Here is a 27679-nt window from a genome sequence, read left to right as displayed (position 1 = left end):
TCAATGGGAACTACTAACTAGAAAAAGTGTTCAAGGAGAGGCAAAAGTTGTGCCATTCTCAAATGTTGTTCCATCTTGCATTGGCCAGATAGTTTAGTGGGGGCACAATCTATCAACTGGTGTCAGCCAGCATCCATACCCCAGATGAATGCCTTTTTGTATTCCACATATATCCGTGGTAACTCAAAGTCTTAACAATATATACCTTGAGTTTTCTCCTCCCATATCTTTAAATTAGAAGCATTTTTGCTAATAAAAAATTGTTTTTAATTTTGCTGATGGATCACGACTCAGCAAACAAATGTCTGCATGCACTGGGTTAGGGTTTTGCAAAGATTTTTAGATGTAAATTATGATCATCAGTTATGTTATGTACTTGTGTACCATGTCATTTGGCTCCATACGACAATTCAGGTTCTATTTTTGACTGTGTAAACACGAATAGAGTGGATTTCTGTTTACATCAGTTTATTTTTAAAAAGTTCTTCCACTTGCTTTTCTTTCCCTCATGTTGATATTACCAGAACATGAATTTTATTTCACATTTCATCAAAGACAGATATTTGATTATTTTCAACAACAGCAATATCTGATTATTTATATGACTGCATTCTTTGCCATTTATAATTTCATAGATTATTGTAAAATATCCTAAAGATATTGTTATTCTGAATGAGGGGAAAAATACAACTCTAGCAAAATAATAACATGGTCCTTGATACTGTAATTTTACTTCTTTGCTAAAGATTCTAAGAAAGTTGCCAAAAATGATGAAATTTCAGATCAAAATCTATTGCTTGTGGAAAGATGGCATTATATAAGTCCACAGATCCACAGATTCAATCACCAAAAGCTTGAAAGTATTATATAACAATTTCAAAAAAACAAACCTTGATTTTGCCATTTTATATAAGTACCATTTTAGTATGCCACTGTATACAGTGCACCTGCGTCATACGCGGGTGTGTTATACGCTGCTTCTTCTAGCGCTGTATGCTGGAAGAAATAATGGTGTGCATGCCCATGGTGTGTGTGCGCCGCCACCACCACACACTGCCAAGAGCACGAGCCCCATTACTTGCAATGGGGCTTGAGCATACACATTTTTTGTTTTACACGGGGGGGGGGGGGGTCCGGAACAGATCCCCTGTGTAAAACAAGGGCACACTGTATAATGAAACTTGAACATCCACTGATGTTGGTATCCATGAGTCCTTGAACCAAACACTAGGGGGTATCAAGTGTAACAATCAGCAACATTATTTTAGGGGGGTGTAATTAGTAACTTTTTTCTATTCATTTTAACATCATTTAAGAGCATATTTAGTAGAATTTTTCACATTCTATATCATTCTGTCATTGTCCCTATTAGGGTTTGTTGTCAAGCTAAGTAAGGCCTGAAACACATAGGCTAAATAAAGTGGCTTCCAGCCATTTCGTATTGCAAAGAAGATATGATGCACACCCCCAAAGCAGCCGAAAGCTGCTCTGGCACTACCCTCCAGTTCAAAGGACCAGATTTAAAAGGAGCCAGGAGAATCCAGCTCTTGGGCAGTATGGTATGACAGGTGGCCTACTTTGGGAGTGGACCATGCAGTCTCTGTGTTCCTGGCCCAATAATGGCCCAATTGTAGCCTGAGTGGTCAGAGGCCACTCCTTCCTGGCCATCTGCTTGACCTCTAAGAGAAGCATAATGAAGTCTACAGGGTGGCAAAGTACTTTGGGTTTCTTTGTGCAACACCTCACATAACAAAATCCTTTTTAAAAGTAACTTTTCAAGCTCTGGTATATTTAGATCTTCAAAGTAGTTGCAGGCCCACAGTTGTCAAATCCATATTTATATTTATTACAGTGTAATATTTTAATTACCATTTATCTTAATGTATGATGTAATAAACATTGAGATATCACTGCCCATTCAAGAATATTTCCTTGGTAGGGAAAAATATTTAAATCAATGGTTCTGTATTTTTGGCCTTCAGTTCCCATAGGATCTAGCCATGTGGAAGCCAACATTTTGAACATCTAGAGAGCCAAAGGTTAAGAACTACTATTATAAGAGTCAATAGCTTTAATTACATTTTATGGTATTTTAATAGAAATCTACATTACTTTCACTATGGAGATATTGTATTGTGAAATATGTCAATAATACAGGGTTTTGCCACCAAGGTCATGAGAATCAACCCTTGTACAAGCAGCTGGTTTCTGTTTCCCTAGGTCAGGGCAAAGTTTTGAAGTTTAGAAATATTGCAGTATGGAGCAGTTGTTAAATCAATGTTTCCACAGTTCATTATTAACATTTGAAGTCTCCTTATAGCATTTTAGTCAGCATGTTGTGTGATTAATTATAATGCACTTTGACTTTGTTCGGGGTGAGTTAAAATATTTAGTCTTCTGGCCAATTGTTCCTTCATGAATAAAACAGATGCTAGAGCCTGCATGAGATGCTTAAAACACAATAGATGTTCTATTAAGGTGAATCCATGACCTCAGTTTCTGCTAACACAAGGTGATTCCTCCCCCCCCCCCCAAAAAACCCCCCATACCATTCTTTTTTTATCTTGACTTCATCCAGTATTTAATTATCCATCATCTAGTGTTTAATTTACCATTATCTACTGTGGGTGGAATCTAATTAAACACTTCCATGTCTGTTAGTAAAACAGGACATACAATTTCTATCCGGATTTACTGCCCCTTACCAGTCAGCATTTTCTCCAGAAGCCTGGGGGCCCTGTAGAACATTTTCTGGGAAGTATGGGATGAGGTGAAGTAAGCCCCTTTGTAGAAACAGACTTCTGTTTGAGAAATATTAGATTCTGCTCTGCATTATTCAGTCTTATACAGATTTTTACAGTAACTTGATTCTGGCTACTTTAACAATAGCCTTATGTAGAGATTCAGTTTGCAGTTTTCAAGGCTTCCCCATTTGTTTTAGTTTCCACATTGGGAGACCAATTTTATGTAGCGGAAACTCAATAAAATAATATTAAAATGATAAATAATAATGATGATTTTAAAAATCATGTTCTCAAAGGTTTCTAGAAGTTTAGATTTTCTCAATCTTGAGTTGTTCGACAGATATTTGTGTTTAGCAGTAGTTTCTCTCTGAGCTCCTTCTAAAGGCAGGTCTTTCCACACACACTCTCATTTTATGCAGAAGGTTGGATAAGGTTCTGAATAGGATGGTGTGTAATGTAGGGAGAGATACTAGGTTACAACACTTATATACAGAAGGCAGATCTTCATTGTTTTCCACTGTGTTACATTTTTCAGACACATGCCACAAAGATCCTTAATCCTGTTAAGATAAAGAATCACTTTTAACGGTGATAACACAATACATTAGTTTGTACTGTAGTTTCCTGCCCACAGATCCATATTAGAAAAAAATGTCCCAGAATATTGCATTTGGTTTGTGTTTACACTGCAAACTGAAACAGGTATTGCAAAAAGTAAGGTCAAATCCATTCACTGGCTATATGTTTTTGAAAATTTTATTCCCCTCCCCCAAAATGCATTTATATTTTTTGAGAAACAATTTGAAAGAAGAATGAGGATTATGTAGCACACAATGCACATACATTCTGGATATCAGATGGACTTACAAAAGAGGAAAGATTTTTGTTTGTTTGTTTTAAATGCTGATCAGTCTTGATTTCTCCCCCTTTGTCCAAAAGTGTAAAACAAAGTTTCTCCATAAAATGGGATACTGTTAATACCCTGAACATGAAGGGCTCCCCAAAAATACTTTTATTTCTCCTCCTCTGCCATAGCCTTTGGAAGTTTTTGGACTTCATGTATGTGGCTAAGCAGAAGTTGGAGATGTCATTATTGCTGTTATGAACTGCCTATGCATGACACCATGAGTTGGGAGAGAATGCTTAGTCCTGTATTGAGGTTTCATGTACAAAGCTGTCTTCGTTATGCAGATATTAAATATATAACTTTGAAACAGATACAAATAAATTTGCACTATTTTTAAAAATAAACAATAAATATATATGCCCAGCCCTCTGTATCCATGGATTTTGCATCCATGTATTCAACCATATACAGCTTGAAAATATTTAAAAACAAAAACAAAAACCAAAAGCAAACTTTGATTTTGCCATTTTATGTAAGGGACTCTATCTGACTGCACCCTTGTATACAATGGGATTTGAGCATCCATGGATTTTGGTATCCATAGGAGTCCTGGAACCAAACCCCAGCAGATACCAATGACCCACTGTATCATGTTTCCAGCCAGTAAAGAAAAACAATTCTGTAATCTACTGTCCATTAATTATAAGAAAGTTCAGGCATTTTGATTTACCTATAGGTACCTTACAGACTTTGTGTAAAGTCACTATTAGGTTAACTTTGCAGTGAGTGGTAAAAAAAACAACTGTTCCTGACTTCTGGTGCCATTAATCAATACTATGTTATATTCATCTTCCTTTTTTCCTTTTTTCTTTTTGGTCACATTTTCAATGAACTATGCTTTGTGAGTGGTATGGTTACAGATATTTCACGTTAATCAACTATTTAGTTGCCTCTTGCCAAGTAATTTATCTTTAATGTGTGGACAGAGGGAATTTTATCTGATGAAATTGATCAGAAAAAAACAAACAAACACAATACCAAAGAAAAAAGTTAGCATCCAGTGCTACTGTGTGTCCTACAGGTTCTTCTTCCACTTTGACCCAAACTGCCTCCACTGGTGAGTTAGAGGAGGATAATGCGGCTACTGCTGGTGATATTTCTGTTGCTAGCACATCTGCTGATGTTACTGTATCCAGTGTTACTACTGTCACCAGCCATAGAGTTTCCGAAGAACAGCGAGTGCAAGCTGTGAATCTCAGAAAATCAGATCTGGAATGCACCACTTCAAAGGAATCGCTCTCCCTTCAATCAGCAAATACCCAAAGTTCAAGAAGACGGCCAAGAAATGCTGAGCAGATAGAAAGAACTAAAGATCTTGCAGTTGTTAGAGGTATTGGAAATTATTTTACTTGTGCCCATTTAGTCTACAGCCATAGATGTGTCATCTACAGTCTTTCTTTTTTTCCTCATTCCCTCAATCAAAGTGTAGGAAAGGGCTGAATAAGGAAGGAAAATGGAAAATGACGAATTCAGCTAACAGGATCTGGAAAATGGAGGGAATGATAGGGTTCACTATTAAAAATAATTGAATATTAGTGGAAGTTTGTATAGTATCACTCCGGTGTGGCCTCTTCTTGCTTACATAAATAAGTCAAGTAGATTTCTAGTTTATACAAATATAGCACTGTTAAACTTCATTCATGGATTCCACATTGAGTCTAACTGAAACTGCTCCCATTTGTGTGACACTAGTTTCTCACAGTTTTCTTCTTTATTAGTTTGCCATGGAAATTAGTCTAACCCTTTTTTTGATTGCCTTTAAGCCATCACCATTATTATCTGCAAAGTACCACACACAAATCACAAATGCCCCTAGCTTATTGTATAGGTAAGAATCCAACACAAATTGGCCTTCCTATCTCCATGTGGCAGCCATATTAGGAGAACTGACCCCTTTCAACAAAGATTTAAAATTGCAAAGAATATAAATCTAATTGATTTAAATATATTTTAAATTGTTTCATAATTTTGTAAGAATGATGGTAAACTGTAAAATTCAGTTTTATGGCAATGTTCACCATATTATTTTATTTAATTATATATGACTGTTTTAACCTTTAAAGTTGGCCAGCTTCTTAATAGAGGAAGTGAAAAGCAAAGAACAAAATACCATTCCAAATATTATATTATTCCAGATACTATTTTGGGAACTGATAGATTAAATATATTGTCTGCCCTTGCCATATGTTGGGGGTCTGTTTTGCCCCCCCCCCTCCATGTAAGGTAAATTTCATGTATACTGGAGTCCCATTAATTTGACCATTTTGTCCCTCGCTGCTCACCATCCATGTAAGCTTAAAGCCACATACTGTGAGGACAGACTGTATTATAGTAGATAGTTTTATCTTCAAATTCATTTTCTTAAAATGTAAGACATGTTATTTTAAAACAACAACAGAGAAAATACTTAAGTTTTAACTGAATCAAATTGATTTCACCCTGATGAAGACTAGGTTTTTAGTAGGAATAGTTCTGTAATGTAATATTAGAAACCCCTGAGGTGCTGGATAACAGATGGTAATTAATGATATTCTTTTTTTTTTTTTTTTGGCTAATGACTTAATGTAGAGTTTGGTGCTTATTATGTGTGTTTTTACTCCTGTCCTTTACATTTTATTCATACTGAGGTTTATAACAGTCATAATACAATAATAATTAAAAGAAATGGAGCACCCAAAAGTAAAATCATTAGCAGAGATGAAAACAGATCAATTTTTAAGTTTTAAGGTTTTTTAAAGGAATATGTGTGTGTGCATGGTACTGAAATTATGTCATATTTAGTGTCATGTTATCCTCCCTGGAGTGAATGTTCTATAATTTGGAAATCACAATTGAGTGGTTAATATAGTAATCTATAAAGCTGAGAACATTTTAAAAAAATAAGCTGTAATGCTGTTAGCAGTCTTTCTCCTGTTCAGAGTGAGATGGTTATGGAATCATCTTTGAACATCAAGACTGAGTTCCTCCATATCTAGTCACAGAGGAAGTGTGGCACACCTCTTCAGTCTATTTTTGACCTTAGGTGTATATTTTCTCTCTTTTTGCACATAGTATTAAAGTCTGGTTTCCTGACACTTCTGCAGAAATTTGGCTCAGGGAGTGCCATGTTTTTGTAATCTCTTCTTTAGCCTCTTATGTACTTACTTCTAGCAGAAACATACAGAATTGCATTGTTAAAATCTTTAAGAATGTATTGAGAAAGGAAAGGGTGATTTAAAAAATCTAAACATTTGGTTATAAATGTATAGAACTGCAATGGTAATTTATTTAGCAGTGGGTTGAGAATGGAAAGGGTAAGATAGATAGATGGATGGATGGATGGATGGATGGATGGATGGATGGATGGATGGATAGATAGATGGATAGATAGATGGATAGATAGATAGATATTTTCAATCAAAAATGTTAGTTTACAGATTTTAGAGAGCTGGCTGGTGGATCTTGAGTCAGAGCCTTCTTTCATACTTTACAATGCCATGTGGACACATGGCAGCTAATGTTTCCCATGTCAGCAGGGTACTGATTTCATTCCAGATTTTCACCAATATTAAAGGGGCTATCTTGTGTGCTGGACCTATTCAGGACTAACATTAACACCCTGGAGATCTCCTTTAAGCCTAGATCAAAACCTGGAGTGAATTTATCATCCCACTGACATGGAAGCCACCATCCAGCACTGCACTCACACATGGTGAATGAATATAGGCGTCAATATAATAACTTCATTTTTCGCAGTATCTATTACTATATAAAATTGAGGATTATCTCTTTTTTCAATGGCACATGCTCTAGCTGATAAAGATAATAAGATCTGTTAATTTCGGCAAGTTGTATCAATGATCTCTCTGTGAGAATGAATCATTATGATACTGTGCCTGCTATTCTCGAATTTTTATTTGTATTGTAAAAAATCGATATATCTGAAACAGAAAATCAAATTACTGAAAAAAATGCATGTAGACATTCCTGATTGCTGAGACTCTTGGAATTATTTTCCTGCTTTCTCTCCATATTTTTGGCTTCATTGACCCACAATGCCAGTTAGGTCATGTGAGATATAGTATCATGTCATCACTGATAAAATTGTATGGGTATTGAGCCATCCACAGTCTGTTGGTGTACCACCCAACCTGCTGCTCTCCCTTTCTGAACTGGCTGAGTTGTTATCAGTGCTGGTGTTGGAGTCCCCTCAGCTTGTGGTACTGGGAGATTTCAACATCATTGTGGAACAGTTCAGGACACCATGTCTACCATGACAATCATGGAGTTGTCCCAAGTAATAACTGGTGTCACCTATGCAGGGCACACTCTTGTCCTGGTTTCCCCCCTCCCCTGCCCAGTCATAATGTTGGTGGATCTGGGTGTGGTGGCATTTTCTGTAGTTCCATTTGTCATGCACTAAATCTGGTAGGGTTTAAACTCACTGGAACTCATAACCACTGCAGGAGTGGCTATCCGATGAAGATGGTCTGCCCTAGAAGATGTATAAATCCAGATGGATTCCTGATGGTTCTTGGGGAGTTCCCTGTTGTCTTCCTGTTGCCAGGGAGCCCTGATGGCATAGTGGTTAATGCTGGTACTGCAGCCATTCACAGCCACAAGATTATGACTTCAATCCCAGGCAGGGCTCCAGGGTCCACTCAGACTTCAATCCTTCTGTAGGTCACTAAATTGAGACCCAGCTTGTTGTGGGATAATTGGCTTGCACATTGTAAACAGTTTAGGCAGTGGTAGTTCACTGATAAGCAGTATAGAAATGTACTTGCTATTGGAATTGGTAGGTGGTCATGTCGAAGCCCTGGCTGATCTCTGGTATAGTGAAATGGTCTGGGTTGTGGAGTCCCACAAAGTGGAGCCAAATGAGCCCCTTGGTTCGGTAGGGAGCAGGCAATGATGAACCAAGTGGGACAGAGACTAGAGCAATGATGGTAGATGGTTTGGAGCAAGTCTGACTGAACACAGGCTAGAGCTCATTAGAAGGTCTATGCCAGGGTGATAGTGGCAGCGAAGAAATTATACTTCACTGCCATCATTATGTCTGCACAGTATCATCCAGTGGAGCTATCTCAAGTGGTCAAGAGTATTTTATACTCTGGCCCACAAGAAAAATAAATAAAGACCAATTGACAACACTCCCACTCAAAATCTGAGGCTTGAACCTTGGGTATTCTCCTGGACTCAACTCTGAGCCTGGATGTCCAGGTTTCAGAACTGGCCAAGAGTGCATATGCACAGCTAAAACTATTGTGCCAGCTGCACTCATTCCTTGAGACGTCAGATCTGACTGTGGTGATGCATGCCTTAATTACATCCTGTTTGGATTACTGTAATCACTCTATGTGGGGCTGCCTTTGGAAACTGTCCAGAAATCTCAGCAAATTGAAAATTTGGTGGCCAAAATGCTGAATGAGGCCAGTTATAGGGAGCATGCAATTCCCTATACTTCCTGAGGCTCCCTTGTTGAAACTACTCCACTGGCTACCCATTCATTTCCAGGCACAATTCAAAGTGCTGGTCATGCCCTATAAAGCCCTATATAGCTTATGTCCAGATTCCCTGAAAAACCATATCTCCCTATAAGAACCTGCTAAAGTGCTAAGCTCTATATGGAAAGTTTTTCTCTCATTCCGGCCACCATCACAGGTTCCCTTAGTGAGGACACAAGAGAGAGCCTTCTCAGTGGCTGTTCCCACTCTCTGGAATGCCTTTCCATGAGAAGCTAGGCTGCCCTCCTTCCTACTTTTCTTTCTCCAGCTGGTGAAAGCATTTTTCTTCAAACAGGCTTTTAATATATAATTTTGTCAGAGAAACTAACACAGAGTGTGTGCTTTAGATATATCATTTTAACTTTTGTATGTTTTCATGTCATTTTTTTTTAAATAGCTAGTTGATTTTAATTGTGTTGAAACTTTTATTGTAAAATCTTTAAGTGATTTTATTTGGAAGCCACCTTGGGACCCTTTCTAAGAGAAACAAAACATGGAAATGAAATGACCTGGTAGTTAGTAGGTTGTTGTTGTTATTTCTTATATGCCTTCAGCTTGTTTCTGTATTATGGTGACTCTAAGGCAAACCTATTGTAGATGTTTTCTTAGCAAGGTTTGTTCAGAAGGGTTTGCCGTTGCCATCCTCTGAGACTGAGAGAGTTTAATGTGCTGAAGGTTACCTATTGGGTTTCCATGGCTGAGTAGAGATTTGTACCCTGATCTCTCTGAGTCCTTGTCCAACACTACAATCATGCCAGCTCATTTATCACATTAATCAGGTTTTGTTTTTGGTTTTGTATTTGGTTTTTTAAAGTAGTAATATAGCCAGGATTCTGAGGTTTGTTTTTTAAGAGAGAATGAGAGAGTGAAATCTAATCAACATTATTGTCTCTGACTAAAGTTGAGAATTGTTTTACTTTGGTCTCCTTCATGAATGGTACAATCTATTTAAATTTGATTGTGTTCTTATTTAATGGTCATTTTGGGAACACATCATGATGTGCGCATGTAGGAAGTATTCATACAGATCTAAACAGTGCTAATGAATTAGTGTAATGGATACTGCCATCATAACATAGCTTAACTTGTTCTCTTACATATTGATGAATTTAGTTTTTGAAATTGGTAAATTTACCCACTAGCCATGTTTACAATTAAGACAAAATGCTATAATCGATTTCAAGTCAGAACATGTGAATTCTAGGCCATTTTTATTCATGCTTAATTCCCACTTTTAATCATTATTGATCTACTGATTTAATTAGTACATTTATAGTCAGCCTCATCAAGATACTTTGTGAAGGAACTTAAAGTTAGAACTTTATGAAGGAACTTAAAGTAAGCCTTAAGATATCATAAGCTGGTAGGAAAAATAAAATAAGGCAAAACTAAACAAAACAAAACACTAAAGTGTATTTTTAGCAATACAGCATAAAATACTACAAATCAAAGAATAGCAATCTACTGCCAGGAATCTGAATCTAATAAGAATTAGAGAGTCATTCCAAAGACCAGAAGGGCTATTTTCTGGTCACTTTCCTCCTAACCTCAGAAGACAAATATACTTGAAAAGGCACAACAAACTGTACTCACCTGTTTTCTGTCAAAAGAAATATGACCACTCACATATTTAATAAATATTGTATCTTGAATACACAAAAATGAAGGCTCAAGTACATCCAAGTTCTGGATTATTTCTTTGCCTCAGTCCTGTGCCTTTGGAAGAAATGCATTGTAAAAAGTTTATATTATGGATGAGAAGGTTTATGTTTACTAACTAGGTAGTTTGTTGCAGGAAGATGTTCTGAAACTGTACAGGGATCTTATTGCAAGTCCATGCCAGAACCACTTATTTCACTGTGGCACAGATTTTTCAGTTGTATTAGCTCTTATTACAAGGAAGGTGTAATAAGTAGAAGGAATGGTGAAAAAATTATTTCTAGCATTGCCTTTTCATTTAATATTTGTGTTAGGTTTCAAGTAGTCTCAAGGCATCATATAAGGACATCACTGAATTATTGCAAATCACCTATCTTTTCTTGACAATTTTTGTATCACATATTGTTTAAAAATGTTTTTAGTATATAACTGTTGTACTTAATTTCAATTACTATTCACTCTTTTTGTTACTGAAAGATAATATCTTAATTGATTGCTAAAAGGTAGAGAGGGAATATCATACAGTGTTGTGTGAGGATGGTCTCGCAAGGGGAATCTTCCGCTGTCCTTTTCCAAACTACAAACTTATATTGTAAATATCAGAAGACCCTAATAAAAATCTTTGGTTTGGGGAAAGGGTTGCAGTGAGAGAAAAGGACTGCTGAAAGTACTCAGTTGCCTCCACTCAATTTTAAGGAATTTCCTTAATAATAATAATAATAATAATAATAATAATAATAATATATTTATATCCCGCCCCTTTGAGGTCAATCGGGGTGGCTAACAATAATAAAATAAAATAAAATATATATCAAAATCTACTTCCCCCCCCCTTAAAAAAGTTATTAAATCCATTATAATTAAAACCAACAAATTAAAACAACATCAACCCTTCTCTTCTGTAATCCAGATGTCACTTTCCAGACCTCTTGTTAAGATCTCCAAATCTCTGGACAAAGTATTCAAGATACACAGGCTCTTGTAGTGAGGAGGATGGACTGGGGAGTCCCACTGCAAGAACATGATCATGCATGTGCAGAATTGGATGTCCTTTAGATATTTTTAAGGAGACACTTGCACCCTATTCAGAATGTGATAAAAAAAATACACTGAAAAGATTAACTAATGCTCAATTCTGGTTCATACAACTAATATGTGAAGAATTTTAAAGTAAGAGTCCATTTTGATTTAATTAAGATTATACACCATGCTACTAAATACTATAGCATCATCTTTAAAAAGCAGATTAAGGCTGCATTTTTAGTGATTTATTTTATCTGTAAATAACTTGCAGCAATGTTAGAATGGATTGTCTATGCAAATGGATTTCATAATTCTATTTAAATAATAATAATAATAATAATAATAATAATAGGTTTTATTTATATACCGTCCAATCACTGGGAATCCGAGCAGTTTACAACAGAGGGGATAATAGACAGTTCCCTGCCCTATCTAAAAGACATGAAACAAAAGGAGAAGGGAATGGTGAGGGGGCAGGGGATCAGGTCCATCATTCAGAGGCAATCTTTTATCCCTTTGTGGCCAATATGGCACCATTTATTCACATGGAGGAGGTATCGCTAGGCATGGAGTGCTGTGGTTTTCAGGAAAAACCCCCAATAAAATTAAAAAGTCAGGAGGCCCAAAACAGCTCCATCAAAAAAATAAAATACAATACAATAAAAATTCAGTGGGATAGAAAATGAAATATCACAGAAGATTCAGCAGACACATTTCACACTGAAACATTTTCAGAGGTTCCACTTATATATTAGAGTCAAATTAGAGGTTCAGACAAGATAGAGATGAAAGATCCATCTGGTTTTATATTGGATTGTCTGAGGAATAAATCAAGCCATCTTATACTGCAAAGTAGGGAATGACTCGGTTAATTTCCAAGTCATTTGAAATGTTGTATTAAACTGATTCCATTTATCAGCTCCATTTCTTCTATCAATTTTCCCCTTTCAACCTATCCATCTTCTTTCCATTCGACTTACTTTAGTCCCATAGTTACTCTTTTCACAGCCCCTTTCCATGGTGTGAATCATGGACAACTGGTAATGAACTGGTGGCAGTAAATACACAGGACGTGACACTATCCACATTCTTTGGGATGGTATATTTCAACAAATGGTGGAATTTGGGTGGGATAAACCATCTAATTTTCGATGGCTGTTTGGTACTAGCAGCTGTGCCATTTCAAAGGGGAAGAGGTTAATTATCAAGATGAATGGTGGGGGAAGCTGGCACAGTCAGCCTTCCACATTTGTGGGTTTAACTTTCTCATATTTGATTATCCATGAGTTTGTCATGAATGGGTTTTCTTTATTTAGTTTTGAAGCTTACTGTGGAATATCGCAAACAACATACATAGAATAGGAAATGTAAAGAAAACTTTTTTTTAAAAAAGGTTTGTAACTCCTAAATGCATAAAATAATACCAACTTATCCCTGCTTCCCCTTCCGGCCCTGCAGCTTCACTAGTACTGGTCACCCCAATGTGTCAACCTCTTCTTGGGCCACATCCAGAGGTCCTAGGAAAGCAACACCTAAGAACACCTGCCCCCAGGACTATAAGGCCCAGTATGCCCAGTGACACCAGGATATACGCAGCAATTCAGTTGGGTTCCTTAGCTCATAGAGATAAGACTATAGACTGAGTTAAGGTGTATGGGAGGGGGACTAGAAGTATTCATGCTTTTTACTACTTTCAAGGGCATCCTGTGCATATCATATCTGCAAACATGAAGTGTTAACTGTATTACAGAGAGGGCTGGATTGGAAATTAAAATCTAGCCAGGTTTCAATCTGATCTGAAGAAAATAGTGGGATAACTTGAAGGCAAACATAATGATCCACTTCCATGTTCTTTCTGTGTTCCTGGAGTATACACATTTCACTAGCAAATTGATTGGTTAAAATGAAGTGAAAAAGGAGCCACATCTGGGTTTATTTTTAATTATATGCATGTGTGCGTGAGAGAGAGAGAATGTTTCCGCTTAATTGTGTCTAGAGAAAGTAACTCACACTTAAGTTCCAGTAAAACTAATGGGGCAAGTTAGATGCAGCAGAGTTAATTGCAATCAATTTAGGTAGGATAAGTGGGAACAATCTTTTGTGAAGTAATTGCATCCATTCCAGACCATTTATGTTTGCATAAACATCTTTATCTGGTGGACATTGGTTGTAATGCTAATCCTGTTTATTAAAGAGGCTTACTTTCCATTCAATGAAATGGATTCAGGTTAGTCAGGAGTGATTTTCATTATGTTTCCCTTCCCAACCTTTTGTACTTGTTTTAAAAAATCTTCTTCTGCTTCATATTTAGCAACTTCAGAGGTACGCACAGGGCTTTGTCAATTGTCAAGGTAATGCTGGAAAAAGGTGTTGTACACATGCATTTTAAATTAAGATTCTGGCAATTTACTTAATTGTAAGTGTCTGAGACATATGGTTTGATAAGATTTTCATAATGTTTACGCAGAGCTATATCAAAGTAGTAAGCAGTATATTATTATAACTTTCAACAGTTTTTCACTAGAAAAAGTAATGAGGTGGCACTATTTAGAATACATCATTGGCGATGCCTAAATAAGTGATATTATTTTCAATTTCATTTTGTCCTTCATATAAATTACTTTCTAGGGAGGCTAGGTAAGGCAACAAATTGTTTTCATCCCATTCTGAAGCAGCTCATTAGTGTTTATTTAACTCAAACCAGTATCAAGGGAAATATTCAAAGGAGATAAGTTAAGATATATATATATATATATATATATATATAGAGAGAGAGAGAGAGAGAGAGAGAGCACATGCCATATCATCAAGTTTTGATAATTGGCAGCTTTTATTTTTGATTTTAGAATCAGATATTTTCTTAATATTTTTCCAGCATTTAATTCTCATTAAAATGAAGACTATATGATTAACTAGAATATTAGAGTGTAGATGTGGTTTTGTACAAGTATATGGTAATCTATATAACTTAATCCACTGAGACAAAGTGAAATGTTTATTTATAGTAACATTTCAATGTGTGAATGGATTGCATTAGTTTATTGTTTTAAAAGTGATTTGAGTAATATGTCCGATATGTCTTTTTTAATTTCTGTTCCTATGGTCTAGTCCATCATGTTTCTGCACTGATCTGTAATTTTACTTTATTTTTTAAATGCCCTGCATAGATCCTACTATTACATATATAGGAAAATGCATATTCTAATACATTTTGTTTCTCAAATAAAATAAAGAATTAATTAGCAGTGAAACTAGTTTAAAGGTTACACTAGTGGTTCTGCAAGGAGTATTTCAATAAATAATCAAGAGACAATTTCAAAGCAGAATTGTCATCTAGAACATGATATGAATTAATTCAACAAAGGCAACACCCACTTTGAAGATGCTACCAATTTCTTTGATGCTCAGCTCTGGATTTATTCATAACTAAAGTCCTGCCCAGTAATTTCAAACACAATGCCATTCAAGGATTTTTATATCATGTCAAAATCTTCTACAAATAAGTTGCTCCCTAAGTCCAACAGCCCAGAAATTTGCATTTGCTTTTCTTGCATGTGACATTGAACTATGGTAATAAAAGGGTTTGGTGGAAATCCAATCAATCAATCTATCAGATGTGATTAGTAGGGATCTGTTCATTTATGTTGTTGAATTACCCAGAAGTACTTATTTATTTTAATATTTACACCCTGTGGTATAGCAATATAATTCACTTTAATCAATTTAAAAAGTATAAAAGAGTAAGAAGTAACTGAAACAGATAAACAAGGCACAAGAGCCCCATTCTCACTTCAGTCACTCTAATTTTTTTAAAGATGCCAACATATTGGTTTGAGAACAGCCATTATCACATGCCTTCACAATCACATAACTAGGGCTGCTACTGCCATCAAGCTCTCTTCCAGACTCCCTCTAAACCCCACCTCCCTACCAAGCATGCTTTTTGTTTATTTTATTTTATTTTACACAATTCTGGTAATGCAATATAACCTTTTAAAAAAATAAAAGAAATACAAAAAAGTGAATTGTTCTGCCTGGGTATAGCAAGGGGGAAATGGAGACAGAGGGAGAGGAGGAGACAGTAACGTGACTGCCAATATTGCAATTGCCCCAGGAGTGACATTTCTCATATGAGGACTGCTGGGACTTCCACATGATTAGGAAGTATTGACAGGCTTCCACCATCAGTGAAAAGTGACAGCCTAATCACACTTGGCATACATAGCAGCTATGCGTCAGAGGGGACACTGTGTGATAAATATCACCAAAAGTGCTATTTTGCATCTATAATCACTGTTTAAAAGGATATGTGTGTGATAAAATCATTAGAACAAGACAATAAAAATAAATTAAAACAGTTTTTCTCCAAAAAAATAATTTATTTTAAATTAAGATAACCCTATCATAGTTTTTTTCTCCCCAAGGGTATTTAGAAGTTTGACATTTCCTTCTCCTAAGGTTTTGACTTAAGAGATTGTGACTTGCTGAAGGGCAAGCAATAGATTCATGCTCTGGTTTCCTGGAATACTAATTGAACACTCAAGCCATTACACCACATTGGTTTTCCAAAATTGCAATGCATGTGGAGATATACGCCTGTTACAGACTGCCAAAATAAAGCTGCTTCGGGTCTCTTTGGAGGTATGCTGTTTAAATAAGAATCCGGAAGCTGCACCAAAGCTGCACTCCATTGCTTAGGAATGGAGCGTGGCTTTGGCGTGTCCTCCGGACTCATAGGACCCATGCATCATTTAAACGGCATACCTCCAAAGAGACCTGAAGCAGCTTTATTTTGTCAGTCTGTAACAGGCCATAGATAAAATCATTCATGTCCCAAAAGCTTTAAAGAAAAGGCATGTTTTACTTGCTTAGTACCCATCAAGTGGAACTCTGATGCAGAGTTGGATGGAAGTGGAGGACTGTAATCTCCAAAAAATTCACTTTACCCTACTGTGATCAAAAACTACATGAATATGGGTTGCTTTCTCATACCTAGAGTCTGTAATGTACAAAAATTCACAGCACTGGAATTTCAGCTTACATTGGTATACAGTCCAATGTAACTGTGAAATACAGACATATTTTTGGTTGCTATAAATAACTGCCTGCAAGTAGTTTCCAATGTATTGTGAGACTAATGTCTAGATTCTCTTGGCAAGATTTGTTCAGAGGGGTTTTTCCTAAATTAACATGTATAAAGGACTGACTGCCACAAAAAACAAAAAACAAAAAAACACGTTTTAATATCATCATATATCTTCAATTCCTTATTCTCTCTGCCAACCATATCCATCTTCCATGCTGTTCAAACGAGTCAAATTCAGAACTCATTTGGGAAAGGTGTGGGGGATAGCAGGGGAATGGTAGAATTAGAGAATATTCAATGGAAGTGCTGTCCTGGATCAGAACCCTTCTGTGGAAGGCCAGTTATGAATTTAAGCCATCATACTAAGTTAGACAGTAAACTACTATTCTTTTGATTTCATGTATAATTGTTTGCAACTGCCTATCGGAATACAATAATTATTGCTGTGCTGTCCTTCAGTGTTGAAAAAATATACATCCAAATGCTCTGAACTACAAAATTCCTGAAATGGTTCTATTTATTGAAGTGTGAAGTTTAAATTCTATCTTTTATACCAAAGCAAAACAGAAAAATCTTCAACAGGCAGGCAGACAGACAGATACAAAAGGGGAAAATAGAAAAATGAAATACTAAATAATACTTAGTACACAGTATAAAAGTATTTTAATTTTGCATCATTTGTTTGCAGATGCATAGTTATAGAAAAAAAATAATGAGAGCAAAACTGAGGTCACATGTGGCCTACCAGATGTTGAAATACACTATCCATAAACCTTGACAGTTAGTGGGTACTGGGTGGAGATGATCAGAGCTGAATATCAACAAAACCTGGAGTGGCAAATGTTTCCTTGTATTGATCTTTTGAATGCTATTTGTTCCATTGAGTAACGTTATTTTTTAAGTGAGAGATGTGAAGCAAAATACACACATTAACTCATTTGGAAACAAACCCAAGTGTTCTGAGTGGCAACAACGTCAATGTAAGTAGGCATCAGATTGCAGCCTTAAGTACATTCTTGGCTTTGCAGGTGACATAAATTAGATCAGAAAGTGTTCAACTTTAGCTGCATCATATCCTTTTTAATTGGGGAAGTATCTCTTTCCAATTCATCTTCCATATTTGTGCACATGTAGTGAATATGACTCACACATAAGGGCAAGGTGTCAGCAGATTTGAGGAGGCCCTTAGTTTTGTGTGGATAGAACAAATGTTTAGGAGGTAAAGCGCTATGTGGGAAACCAGTGAGGAATATATTAGCATAGACTGTGTGACTGGGATATAGCTACTCTCTATAAACTAGGAAGGGAGATGCAGTGGATTGTTTGCAATAGGACAGCAAAAGATGGGCCACAGTCAGAGAGAGAGAAAGAAGACATTTTGAATTACCTAGACATATAATTTCTTCACTGATACTAAGGATCAAATGAAAGAATACAACAAATATCTAGTGCCTAGTTTTGATAGTTTGTTGTAGTTTTTTCACATAAGTTAGCACAAGGATTCGGATTGGAGAGGACTAAATTTTCCCCGAATAGTTTTGAAAACTTAAATTCAATTCAGTTCTCGAGAAGCACTAGTGGAGTTTTCCCTCTTTTTTAGCTTGTGTGTGTGTGTGTGTGTGTGTGTGTGTGTGTGTGTGTAAGAGAGAGAGAGAGAGAAAATATGCTTACTATGTGTTCTTTAAAAATACTCTTCCTTGGAGCTACAGAATACATATTTAGTTCATCTAGTTTTCATCTTGAAAAATTTTTCTTTTCTTTTCTTTCCTATTCCTTTTTTGTTTTCTTAAGTGTTACCAGGGACCTAAGTGAACACCCATAGAAATCTTTGGCTAGGCATAGGTTATGTCCATCCACCCGTGGTAGTAATGGGGCATATATGGAGAAAAGTGAGCTCGCTAGAACAATCCATTCCACATAATAAATGCCGGATGACAAATAAGCATGCTTATTCAATGTAGAATACTAACAGACTTTTGGAAGGAAGGGAGGAAGGAAGGAAGGAAGGAAGGAAGGAAGGAAGGAAGGAAGGAAGATCCACAAAACAACCAAAACAAGGTGGACTGGTGTGAACAGAAGAACTCCACACTGCAGCATCTTGTTTTGGGGTTCAACTTGACTTCTCTTTTGTTCCTATCATCTTTCTCATTTCTTTTCCTATAACTTTTGTCTTTTCTTTATTCTCTATCCTTGCTTTTACAGCTGCAAAAGGAATAACAACATCAACAACAAAAATAGTAGGAGGGGAGGAGGTTAAATATTTCTCCTTTGCCAAAATATAGCATAAAGATCAGTTTTCTAATGAGAGGAAATTGTTTAAAATTGTTTAAAATTTTAAAAAATACCTAATTTAAAACAATAGAAAGACAGTAAATAAAATTTAAAGTCCCTTTAGGTGTGCATGGACATTAAATATAAAAATCCTTTTTTTTTACAGTGACAATATTATTTCCCCTATATCTCTAGAAATCTTAAGTATGCATGTAGTAGAGTAAATCCCACTGAACAGATTTCAGTACTGAAATATTTGTTAGTGGTATAGAGGAATCAGGAGAGTCTACTTTCTCCTTCCAACTGCAGGCCCTTATGCATCCCCCTGAGAAAACAGTCAACAAACAAAGAAACAAACAAGCTTCATTTATATACTGCTTCATACCACCTAAGCAGTGTCTAAGCGGTTTACAACTGTAAGCTAATTTGCCCCCAACAATCTGGGTACTCATTTTAATGACCTCAGAAGGATGCAAGCCTGAGTCAAGCTTGAGCCCTTTTTCTGGTCTTGAACTCGCAACCTTGTGGTTTTGAGTGAGTGGCTGCAGTACAGACATTTAACCACTGCGCCACCAGGAGTCCTGTTAACGGCACAGAAGTATTAGGAAATCTGTTGGAAATAGTTTCTGGTCCACTCTAAAGGGTGCCAGGTGAAGGGAAAGAGATAGGTGTTGCAGCAATATTGCTATTTTGGATTAAGAGCAGTGGGATTTACTTTATCTCTTCCAATATTGTGGTTTTGAGCATCTATAACATGTTCATCAAAATAGTCATACAAATACTCTTTGTGGAGAAAATCTTGTTAGAAAACCAGTTTAGGGTATATTCATACTGCCAACACTTTCACACAGTAGTCTTCATATGAAATACTTTATTAGTGAGGAGCATAATGTGCTTCATGTTATATTGTGTTATCAGATTATTTGTTGACTGTTGAAAACTTTTATCACACTCAGCTAATTGGACAATAGTATGGATCCAAACTCAATAATAAGAACTACTGAAATCAGGGGGACTTGAGACAGCAAAGATTAGTGGATGTGTCACTTATTTTCTTGAAAGGTATTCACAAACACAGAGTTGGCACATTGGCAGTTAGAGATCCAAGCACCATGTGACAGAGTGAGCTCTTATCACTAGTCCCAGTTTCTGCCAATCTACCAGTTTGAAAGCATGTAAAAGTGCAAGTAAATAAATAGCTACCACTTTGTTGGGAAGGTAACAGTGTTGTGTGTAGTCATGCTCACCACATGCCTATAGAATTGTATTTGACAATGCTGGATCTTTTGGCTTAGTAATGGAGAAGAGCACCACCTCCTACAGTTGGACACAACTAGACAATCTTGTCAAAGAGGAAACCTTTACCTTTATTCATGTCTTAAATTCCACTGATTTCATTGAGACTGCTCTAAGCTTGATTAAGTTTCTATCCAGTCCATTTTTATGTTTATGTTTTTTTGAAAAGGCCAACCAAAACATTAATTGCTGTTTGGAACCACTGTTTACTCCAATTCATTGATGGACAGTGTGGTTAGCACTGCAGCCTTATTCTTAGTGTTTCAAAAAATCAAAGGAAAATACATGTCAGCTGAACTGGGGGGAAAATCCAACAAACTTAAATTGGCCATATCATTCCAATGTGATCAGAATGAACCCCTAGTGTATCCTTATGAGATATCTTCCTTTGGACATATTTGCAATGATGCAGTAGGATGCAGTCTAGCCACACACTAGCATAATGCGTGACCATTTAACTAAGCTACACGGCTGTTCTGCCATGTCAACAATTAACTATGCCTATTCTTGTGATTCAGCTTGTTATGACAGCCTTTTCCAAGTTACATATGTTAAACTGATTGCTACACAGATCAGTTGCCAGTGGGTAATCTGCCATCTTAAATGTTCTGATTTTGTCAACATTGTAATGGTGCTATGTTTTTTTCCCCTTGCCACAACAAAAGTGCAGGTTACTGTAAGTGAGTTTACAGTCAAATGAAAGAAATAGGAGGAAAGAAGAGTGAGAGAGAGCAGGAGGAAGCAAGCCCAACTATAATGCTTTGTTCAATTTTTTCAGTGCTTTCCTTAAACCATTGTTGGAAAATAATTTGGTAGATGATCAAGGACATCCTTATATATCCTTATGGGTGAGAATTTGAGCCCATGTGATACTGTACTAAAATACTGGGTGGGTCCCAGTTTGAAGTTTTTAAATGTCATAATTTATTGAAATTGTCACAGCAGAGGTTGGAAAAAATGGGATAAAAAGTGTCCCCATTAAAAAGGGAAATAAATATGTGTTCAATGAGGAGAAAGAGTAAGCTTTTGGAAACACTATTGTGTCTCTCTATTAAATTCACAGGTTTCCAGGTTCCATAATAGTATAGTAAAATTAAACAGAACCAGTTGTGGCACATGGAAACAAGAATGCTTACATTACTATTTAAATTTTGCATAAGAGGCATCATACATTCGCTACAGGAAGATATTTTATGTATATTTTTTCTTTCCTGTATATCTTAATAATATTCAACTTTAATATTTGCCCTTTGTGTAAAAACAACAACAGTACTTTGAGTCTTTTTCCTGGTTTTGTAGGAACACAATACTGTTGGAAAGCAACTTATAATAATTTACACCTCCATGATAAAAAGAACTGTAAATTGAAATGAACTCTTGCTAGACTGTATTATCTGATATGTGTTTTTGTTTGTTTTCTTAACTAGTGAAAAAGGCCATAGATTTTAAATCTAGAGGATTTAAATTGTTTCCAGGGAAAGACAACAGCAACAAGTTTTCTATCTGTGAGTGTACTCCTTTTTGTTACTTTTTTCTAGTGCAAGAGTGAAGTTTGTGCTGTCTGTGTTGTTTGTGTGTGTTTTCAATATTGTTCACCTATCTGAGCATTGAAACTGTATTAAATTTAAATGCTACAAGCTGCATGGTGAATGTCAAAGTGTTGTTGTACTCTGAAGAGTGACTCTGTACAAAACTGGCATCACTAGAATATATTTTCCTAATATTCCACATTAATTAGATAGTAAATGTTCCACATTTAAATCCATCAGTTCTACAAATAAATAAAAAAACTAATCTCACCTTTTGGGTTGGCTTTTACTGGAAGTTATGCTCATCTGAGTGCTCATGCAATGCAATGTCCAAACATTTATGCTTGGAAGCAAAATCTTCTGGTTTTGAAAGGGATTCTTTTCTAATTTATTTAGCATTCCTTCCAGGGTTGATTAAAAAGGCTTATTACATCAATACATTAAAAGATCAGGACCTCAATTGTATGACACACACACAGACACACAGAGAGAGAGAGAGAGAGAGCGAATGAGATGCACAAAGTGTATCTTCATCAAATGTACATGGAATCCAGTTTGATGGCATCTGGCTTTATTTACCAGTTTGCCAGGAAGATGAGTTTGTAAAACTCACAATAAGACAGTCAGAAAGAGATCATTAAGAAGAACAATATACTCAAGAAAATAGAAAGAAAAAAATCACACTTTTAACCAGCTAAATTCAACCTTGTTTCCAAAAACAAGAGATCTATTCCAGGTTATGTAGCTATTCATTTCAAGCCTGGTCTTTTAAATGTTTTTTAATGTAGTTCAAATTAATTCCCTGCACAAATTCTTTAGAAATATATTGATTGATTTGATTATTATTTTACATGAGGAAATGCCAAAGTCTTTGTCTGAGACTTTGGCTACATCTGCACTACAGAAATAATCTACTTTAACTGCCATGGCTCAATGCTTTGGAATTCTAGGGATTGTAGTTTTCTAGATATTTAGCCTTACTTGTCAGTGAACTCTGGGGCCATAGCAAACTACAGTTCCCAGAATTCCATAGCATTGAGCCATGGCAGTGAAAGTGATATCAACCGATGTATGCCTGCACTGTAGCAATGGAGAATATCATCATTATTCTCATTAGGATCAAAATCAAGCAGTAGCAGTGGAGGAGTAGGACCAAGTGTTTTGAGTCTCCCTGTCCAGTGAAGAATGTTTTTGGGAGAACTCTTACATTTAACATAATCAACATGACCCATTCTGCATGTGTACAAACTCTCTCACACACATTTAATTAGAACAATGACCCAAAGTGGAATTTGTATAACCTAATTAATGCTTGTACCCTACCTCACCCCATATCTCAGATCTTTTTTTCCCCAGAATCAACTACCCAAACTCTAATCTACACAAACAACTGGTGGAAAATGGATTATATTACTTGTTTATCATAAGATGGGGATAGATATGGAGCCCTGGTGGCGCAGTGGTTAAATGCCTGTACTGCAGCCATTTACTCAAGACCACAAGGTTGCGAGTTCAAGACCAGCAAAAGGGCCCAAGCTCGACTCAGGCTTGCATCCTTCTGAGGTCGCTAAAATGAGTACCCAGACTGTTGGGGGCAAATTAGCTTACTTGCTAATTAGCTTACTTGCTGTTCACCACTATGATCTTTGGAATAGCGGTATATAAATAAAAAAAATTATTAATTATTATTATAATGAAATTGGACTCCTGTGCATGTCCTTCAAGGCTGCAGCATGAGGTTTACATATAATATACATACAGTTTATCAACAAGGTACAGGTGGCCCTCAATAGGCTAGCCATCCGTGGATTGGAGCATTCACAGATGGTCTCACCCCATTATCATCAATGGTAGCACATGCATGAAGCTGTGCTGATGCAGTCAATCACACATCCGCAGCCACTGACAGTAATGGGACTTGAGGCCCCACCATTTTTGGTATCCACAGGGAGGGGTCTGGGGCTGAACCCCTGCCAGTATGGAGGACTAACTGTAGTTTTATTTATTTATTTCATTTGTATGTCACCTTTCTCCCATGAGGGACCCAAGGCGGCTCACAGATTAAAAAAAAAAGACCTGACCTACTTAGCCAGATAAAAGATAACCTATTTACACTTTTGCAATATTGTTAAAGTTAAGATCCAGAGATGCATTTAGTGCTTTCAGGCCAATTTCTAAGCTATATGGCTCATTATTGGGGATGTAAAAAATATTTCCATAAAGAATATTTGAAAATGTATAGAATAATCGCTGTATTATCATTGAGACACCCCAATTCATTGCTGTGGTATGTTTTGTATTTCAGCAAAAGAGGGGGAAAGAGACCAATATTTTTTTCTAAGCTTTCCTCATTATTTCTATATGTATCATGTTTTTCTGCAAAGTATTGTTTTTTGTGTAAAGGAAATTTCATAAAATGCAAGATAATATTACAAGGTGTATAAAACTCCTGCAATCTCACTCAAGATAGAGAAAAGATTTGACCCCCCTCCCACATGTAAGAATGTAATAAGCATAGACGTACTTCCCTACATTTCACTCCATATTGAAGTGGCATAGAAAGGTTCAGGCACTGATTATTGTGAAATGGCTTAGCCAGCCCATTCACTTTAAGTAGTTGGTTATGAACCTGTCTTTCCTTTTGCTAAATTCAAAAATCAAGTTAGGCAGGGTAACAGGAATAATTTTGAACTTTAAGTGGTATTCTTCACAGCAGCTACTGTGTGGAAAAGATTTGAACCATGCAGTGGACCTTTCTCTGCATTATTTGCTTGTGAAAAATCTCTCTTGTCTCAGATGTTATTTATAGGAAACAGCAGGTGATAGGATAAGGATGTTCAGCATAGAAGGAAAATGAAACCCTTAAAAAACGCTGTACTTTCTGTCATATAACAGTTCTAATCCTTTCTGGAGATATAAGCAGTTAGTGTAAGAAAAGAGAATTATCTGAGAAAATTCAAAAATCCAGCCAGCATTGCATCTTGTGTGACCCCACACATTAAGATGGAAGTATTGGTTGGGACGTTTCATTATATCCCCACTTTTCTGATGTGCCATCTGATTGTGCCACAATCCTCATTCTAAAAAAAAATGTCATGTGTCCATGACAAGTACACATCTCTGTCTGTTGTTCCATTTCTTAACTTTAACAACATTGCAAAAGTGTAAATAGGTTATCCTGTATTCATAGTAATCTTTGTTCTACTTCAGCCTGAAACCATATGGAGAGAGTATGTGTATCTTTCAGGTTCAAATTTCTGAGAAATAAAGAGAAACAAAATCAACTTTATTTTCTTTTAATCAAATAGAATCGAATATGCAAAACAAATGAAGATGGGGATAGAAAGACCTCATTTAAGTACCTGCAGTCCAAAGAAACCAGTTAGTAAATGTCAGTAATTGATTGCCATTTTTACAGTCACTTTTCAGAGTGGAACTCCTTTTGAAACATTTAAATATGATCTGTATGCATATAATGTGTACACTGTTTTTTCTTCCTTCACAAAGAAAATGAAATTTGTCAGGTTTGTGTGAACCTTAGTCAGATTTTGTTTCATCTTCTTATCTCCAATTTGAAGCAATTTCCATGTTCAACATGGCAAGAATATTCCTTGAAAAGCTGTATGTCAGTGGAATTTTTGTATCAGGTATCCTACATAGTGCAGGAAATGGTTTTAAAATGAAAAAAAAAAAGATTACAACATTTAAGCCCAGAATCTAAGGGGGGAAATACCTAAAATTATTTACTGTGAAGAAGAAATGTATAAGGCTTTTACCTATAATATGTATTTCTCACGTTTATGGTACAATGAGACTGAATGTTGGGAGGGTAGGGGCAGATAAACTACTTCCTCACACTATAAAATTACTGAAACTACAGAAACTATTGCCTAAATGTGCAGTTTCTTTAAAGGGGACTTAGAAAATGTATGGATAATAAAAAGCTAGTAGTGATGATGCTATCTATTATGTCCCCCATCAGAAGACGTATGCCTTTGAATATAAATAGAACTGTGCAAGTGCACTTATCTTTTTTATTACTATTTTTTGACTTGCCATTGGCCACCTTGAGAACAGAATGCTATATTAGGTACACATAAATAGATTCAGAATTAGTGTTATGCTATTAACTCTTTCGATTTGTATTAGGCACAAATAAAGGTGGCAAATTAACAGGTGACTTGAAGGTGTATGTGCACACATACACACATTTTTTTTGTTATGAATACATAACACTACTTTTTAGTGAATCAAATGGCTGGTTTGGTTTGCCTAGGATTTTCTACCATGTTAAAAAAAATGTGTGTGGGATCATCAAGCAGATGTCATCCCTGGCCACAGTAGTATCTAGTAGCCTTTGGGAACTGGATTTCAGTCCTCAATTATGAATATTTTCCCATTCTGACACTGGTTAAAGGTTGCTCTCTCTTATAATATTGCTAATTTTATCTCTAATTGACAAACTAGTTGTGGAACTGTATAGTGTTGTATTTAAGAAATGTACTTCATTGTGGAGGGGTGGGGAACATATAGTATGTAAGAAATTTCAGAGGACAAGCTAAAGTAAAGGAAACAAAAAAATGAAAAATACTTTGCCCTCTCACCTCTCCTATCTTCCTCTGTTGTTGTTGTTGTTGTTGTTGTTATTATTATTATTATTTTCAAGGATTTATATCTCACTTTTCTCCCACAATTGGATTCACTACTGTTATACATGAATAGGGGAGGAAACAGTTTAACATATTGATTTTAAGGTTCTATATAACCAGACATCTAGTTCAAACATTTTAGACATGAAAAATAAGGAAGCAGATCATTGTTTTAACAACACACAACATTTATTGTAATGCAATAAACAAAATAGATTTAAATTAGGTAATCTTTCATTTGATCCCATTGCTACTAACATCCACCTTTGCTGTCAATGAAAGTAGTATAATTACTATTTCACCCCGCCTCCTTGTTAGTAGGCCATGTATTTAATACCAAAGACAGTTCAGTAGTTCAGTGTTGTTTAGATTATATTAGTGGTCTTACCTAGAAAATGTGAATTTGAAATTATCTTTAATATAGGAGATTCATTCTAATTTTACCGAGAAGTTGACAACTGATACAAAATTCTCTATAGAAAATTTATTACAGTAAAATGCTGTACTTTAACATTATATGTATGTTACTCTGTCTAACTTTCCTTCAACAGTGATTTTTAAAGGGCATTCATAGTTGTGCATGATAAATGGTCATTGAGTGTAATAGTCTAAGAAGAAGAATGGTTAGTTTTCAGCCTCCACATGCTTAGAGTTTATCATACCTGAGGGGTTCCACCATGCTCCCGTCGCCCCAGCATCATCCATCCATGACGAAAGCCTCCTGGTGGGATCGCTCCTGGCACTATTAAACGGGAACGCTTCTGTTTTCATCATAGAAGCGTTCTCGTAATTGTTTTAAAAGGTTTTTTTTAAACAATTTAATCCATTATTTAAAAAGGGCCCTTTTTAAAACAATTACGCGAATGCTTCCATGACGAAAATGGAAGCGTTCCCCTTTAATAGCACCAGGAGCAATCCCACCAGGAGGCTCCCGTTGCAGATGGATGATGCTGGGGCGACAGGAGCATGTCAGGAACCCTCAGGTATGATAAACTCCTTAGAAAAACACTCTTTCAAGATATTCTGATA

General features: G+C 36.1%; 1 protein-coding gene across 6 annotated transcripts in view; it reads left to right on the top strand.

Annotated features, from left to right (window-relative positions):
• The window catches only part of LOC121928362 (CUB and sushi domain-containing protein 3), an 810382-nt gene that overhangs the window by 451038 nt on the left and 331665 nt on the right, over positions 1-27679 (top strand). For 3 of the 6 annotated variants that reach the window (XR_006103494.1, XM_042462945.1, XM_042462944.1), the window contains exons 7-8: positions 4673-4981; positions 21900-21977. The exons of 1 other annotated variant lie outside the window; for it this stretch is intronic. Coding sequence is in view for 4 of the 5 variants with exons in the window: in XM_042462945.1 (XP_042318879.1) it covers positions 4673-4981; positions 21900-21977 (387 nt within the window). In the remaining variant the exon portion in view is untranslated. The remainder of the gene's footprint in view (positions 1-4672; positions 4982-21899; positions 21978-27679) is intronic. 2 more of the 6 variants (XM_042462947.1, XM_042462946.1) reach the window with 2 other exon arrangements.

This window comes from Sceloporus undulatus, chromosome 4 (assembly GCF_019175285.1).
Source record: "Sceloporus undulatus isolate JIND9_A2432 ecotype Alabama chromosome 4, SceUnd_v1.1, whole genome shotgun sequence".
Lineage (NCBI taxonomy): Eukaryota > Metazoa > Chordata > Lepidosauria > Squamata > Phrynosomatidae > Sceloporus > Sceloporus undulatus.
Note: the sequence above shows the minus strand (reverse complement) of the source record. Positions and strands in the feature narration are given on the sequence as shown.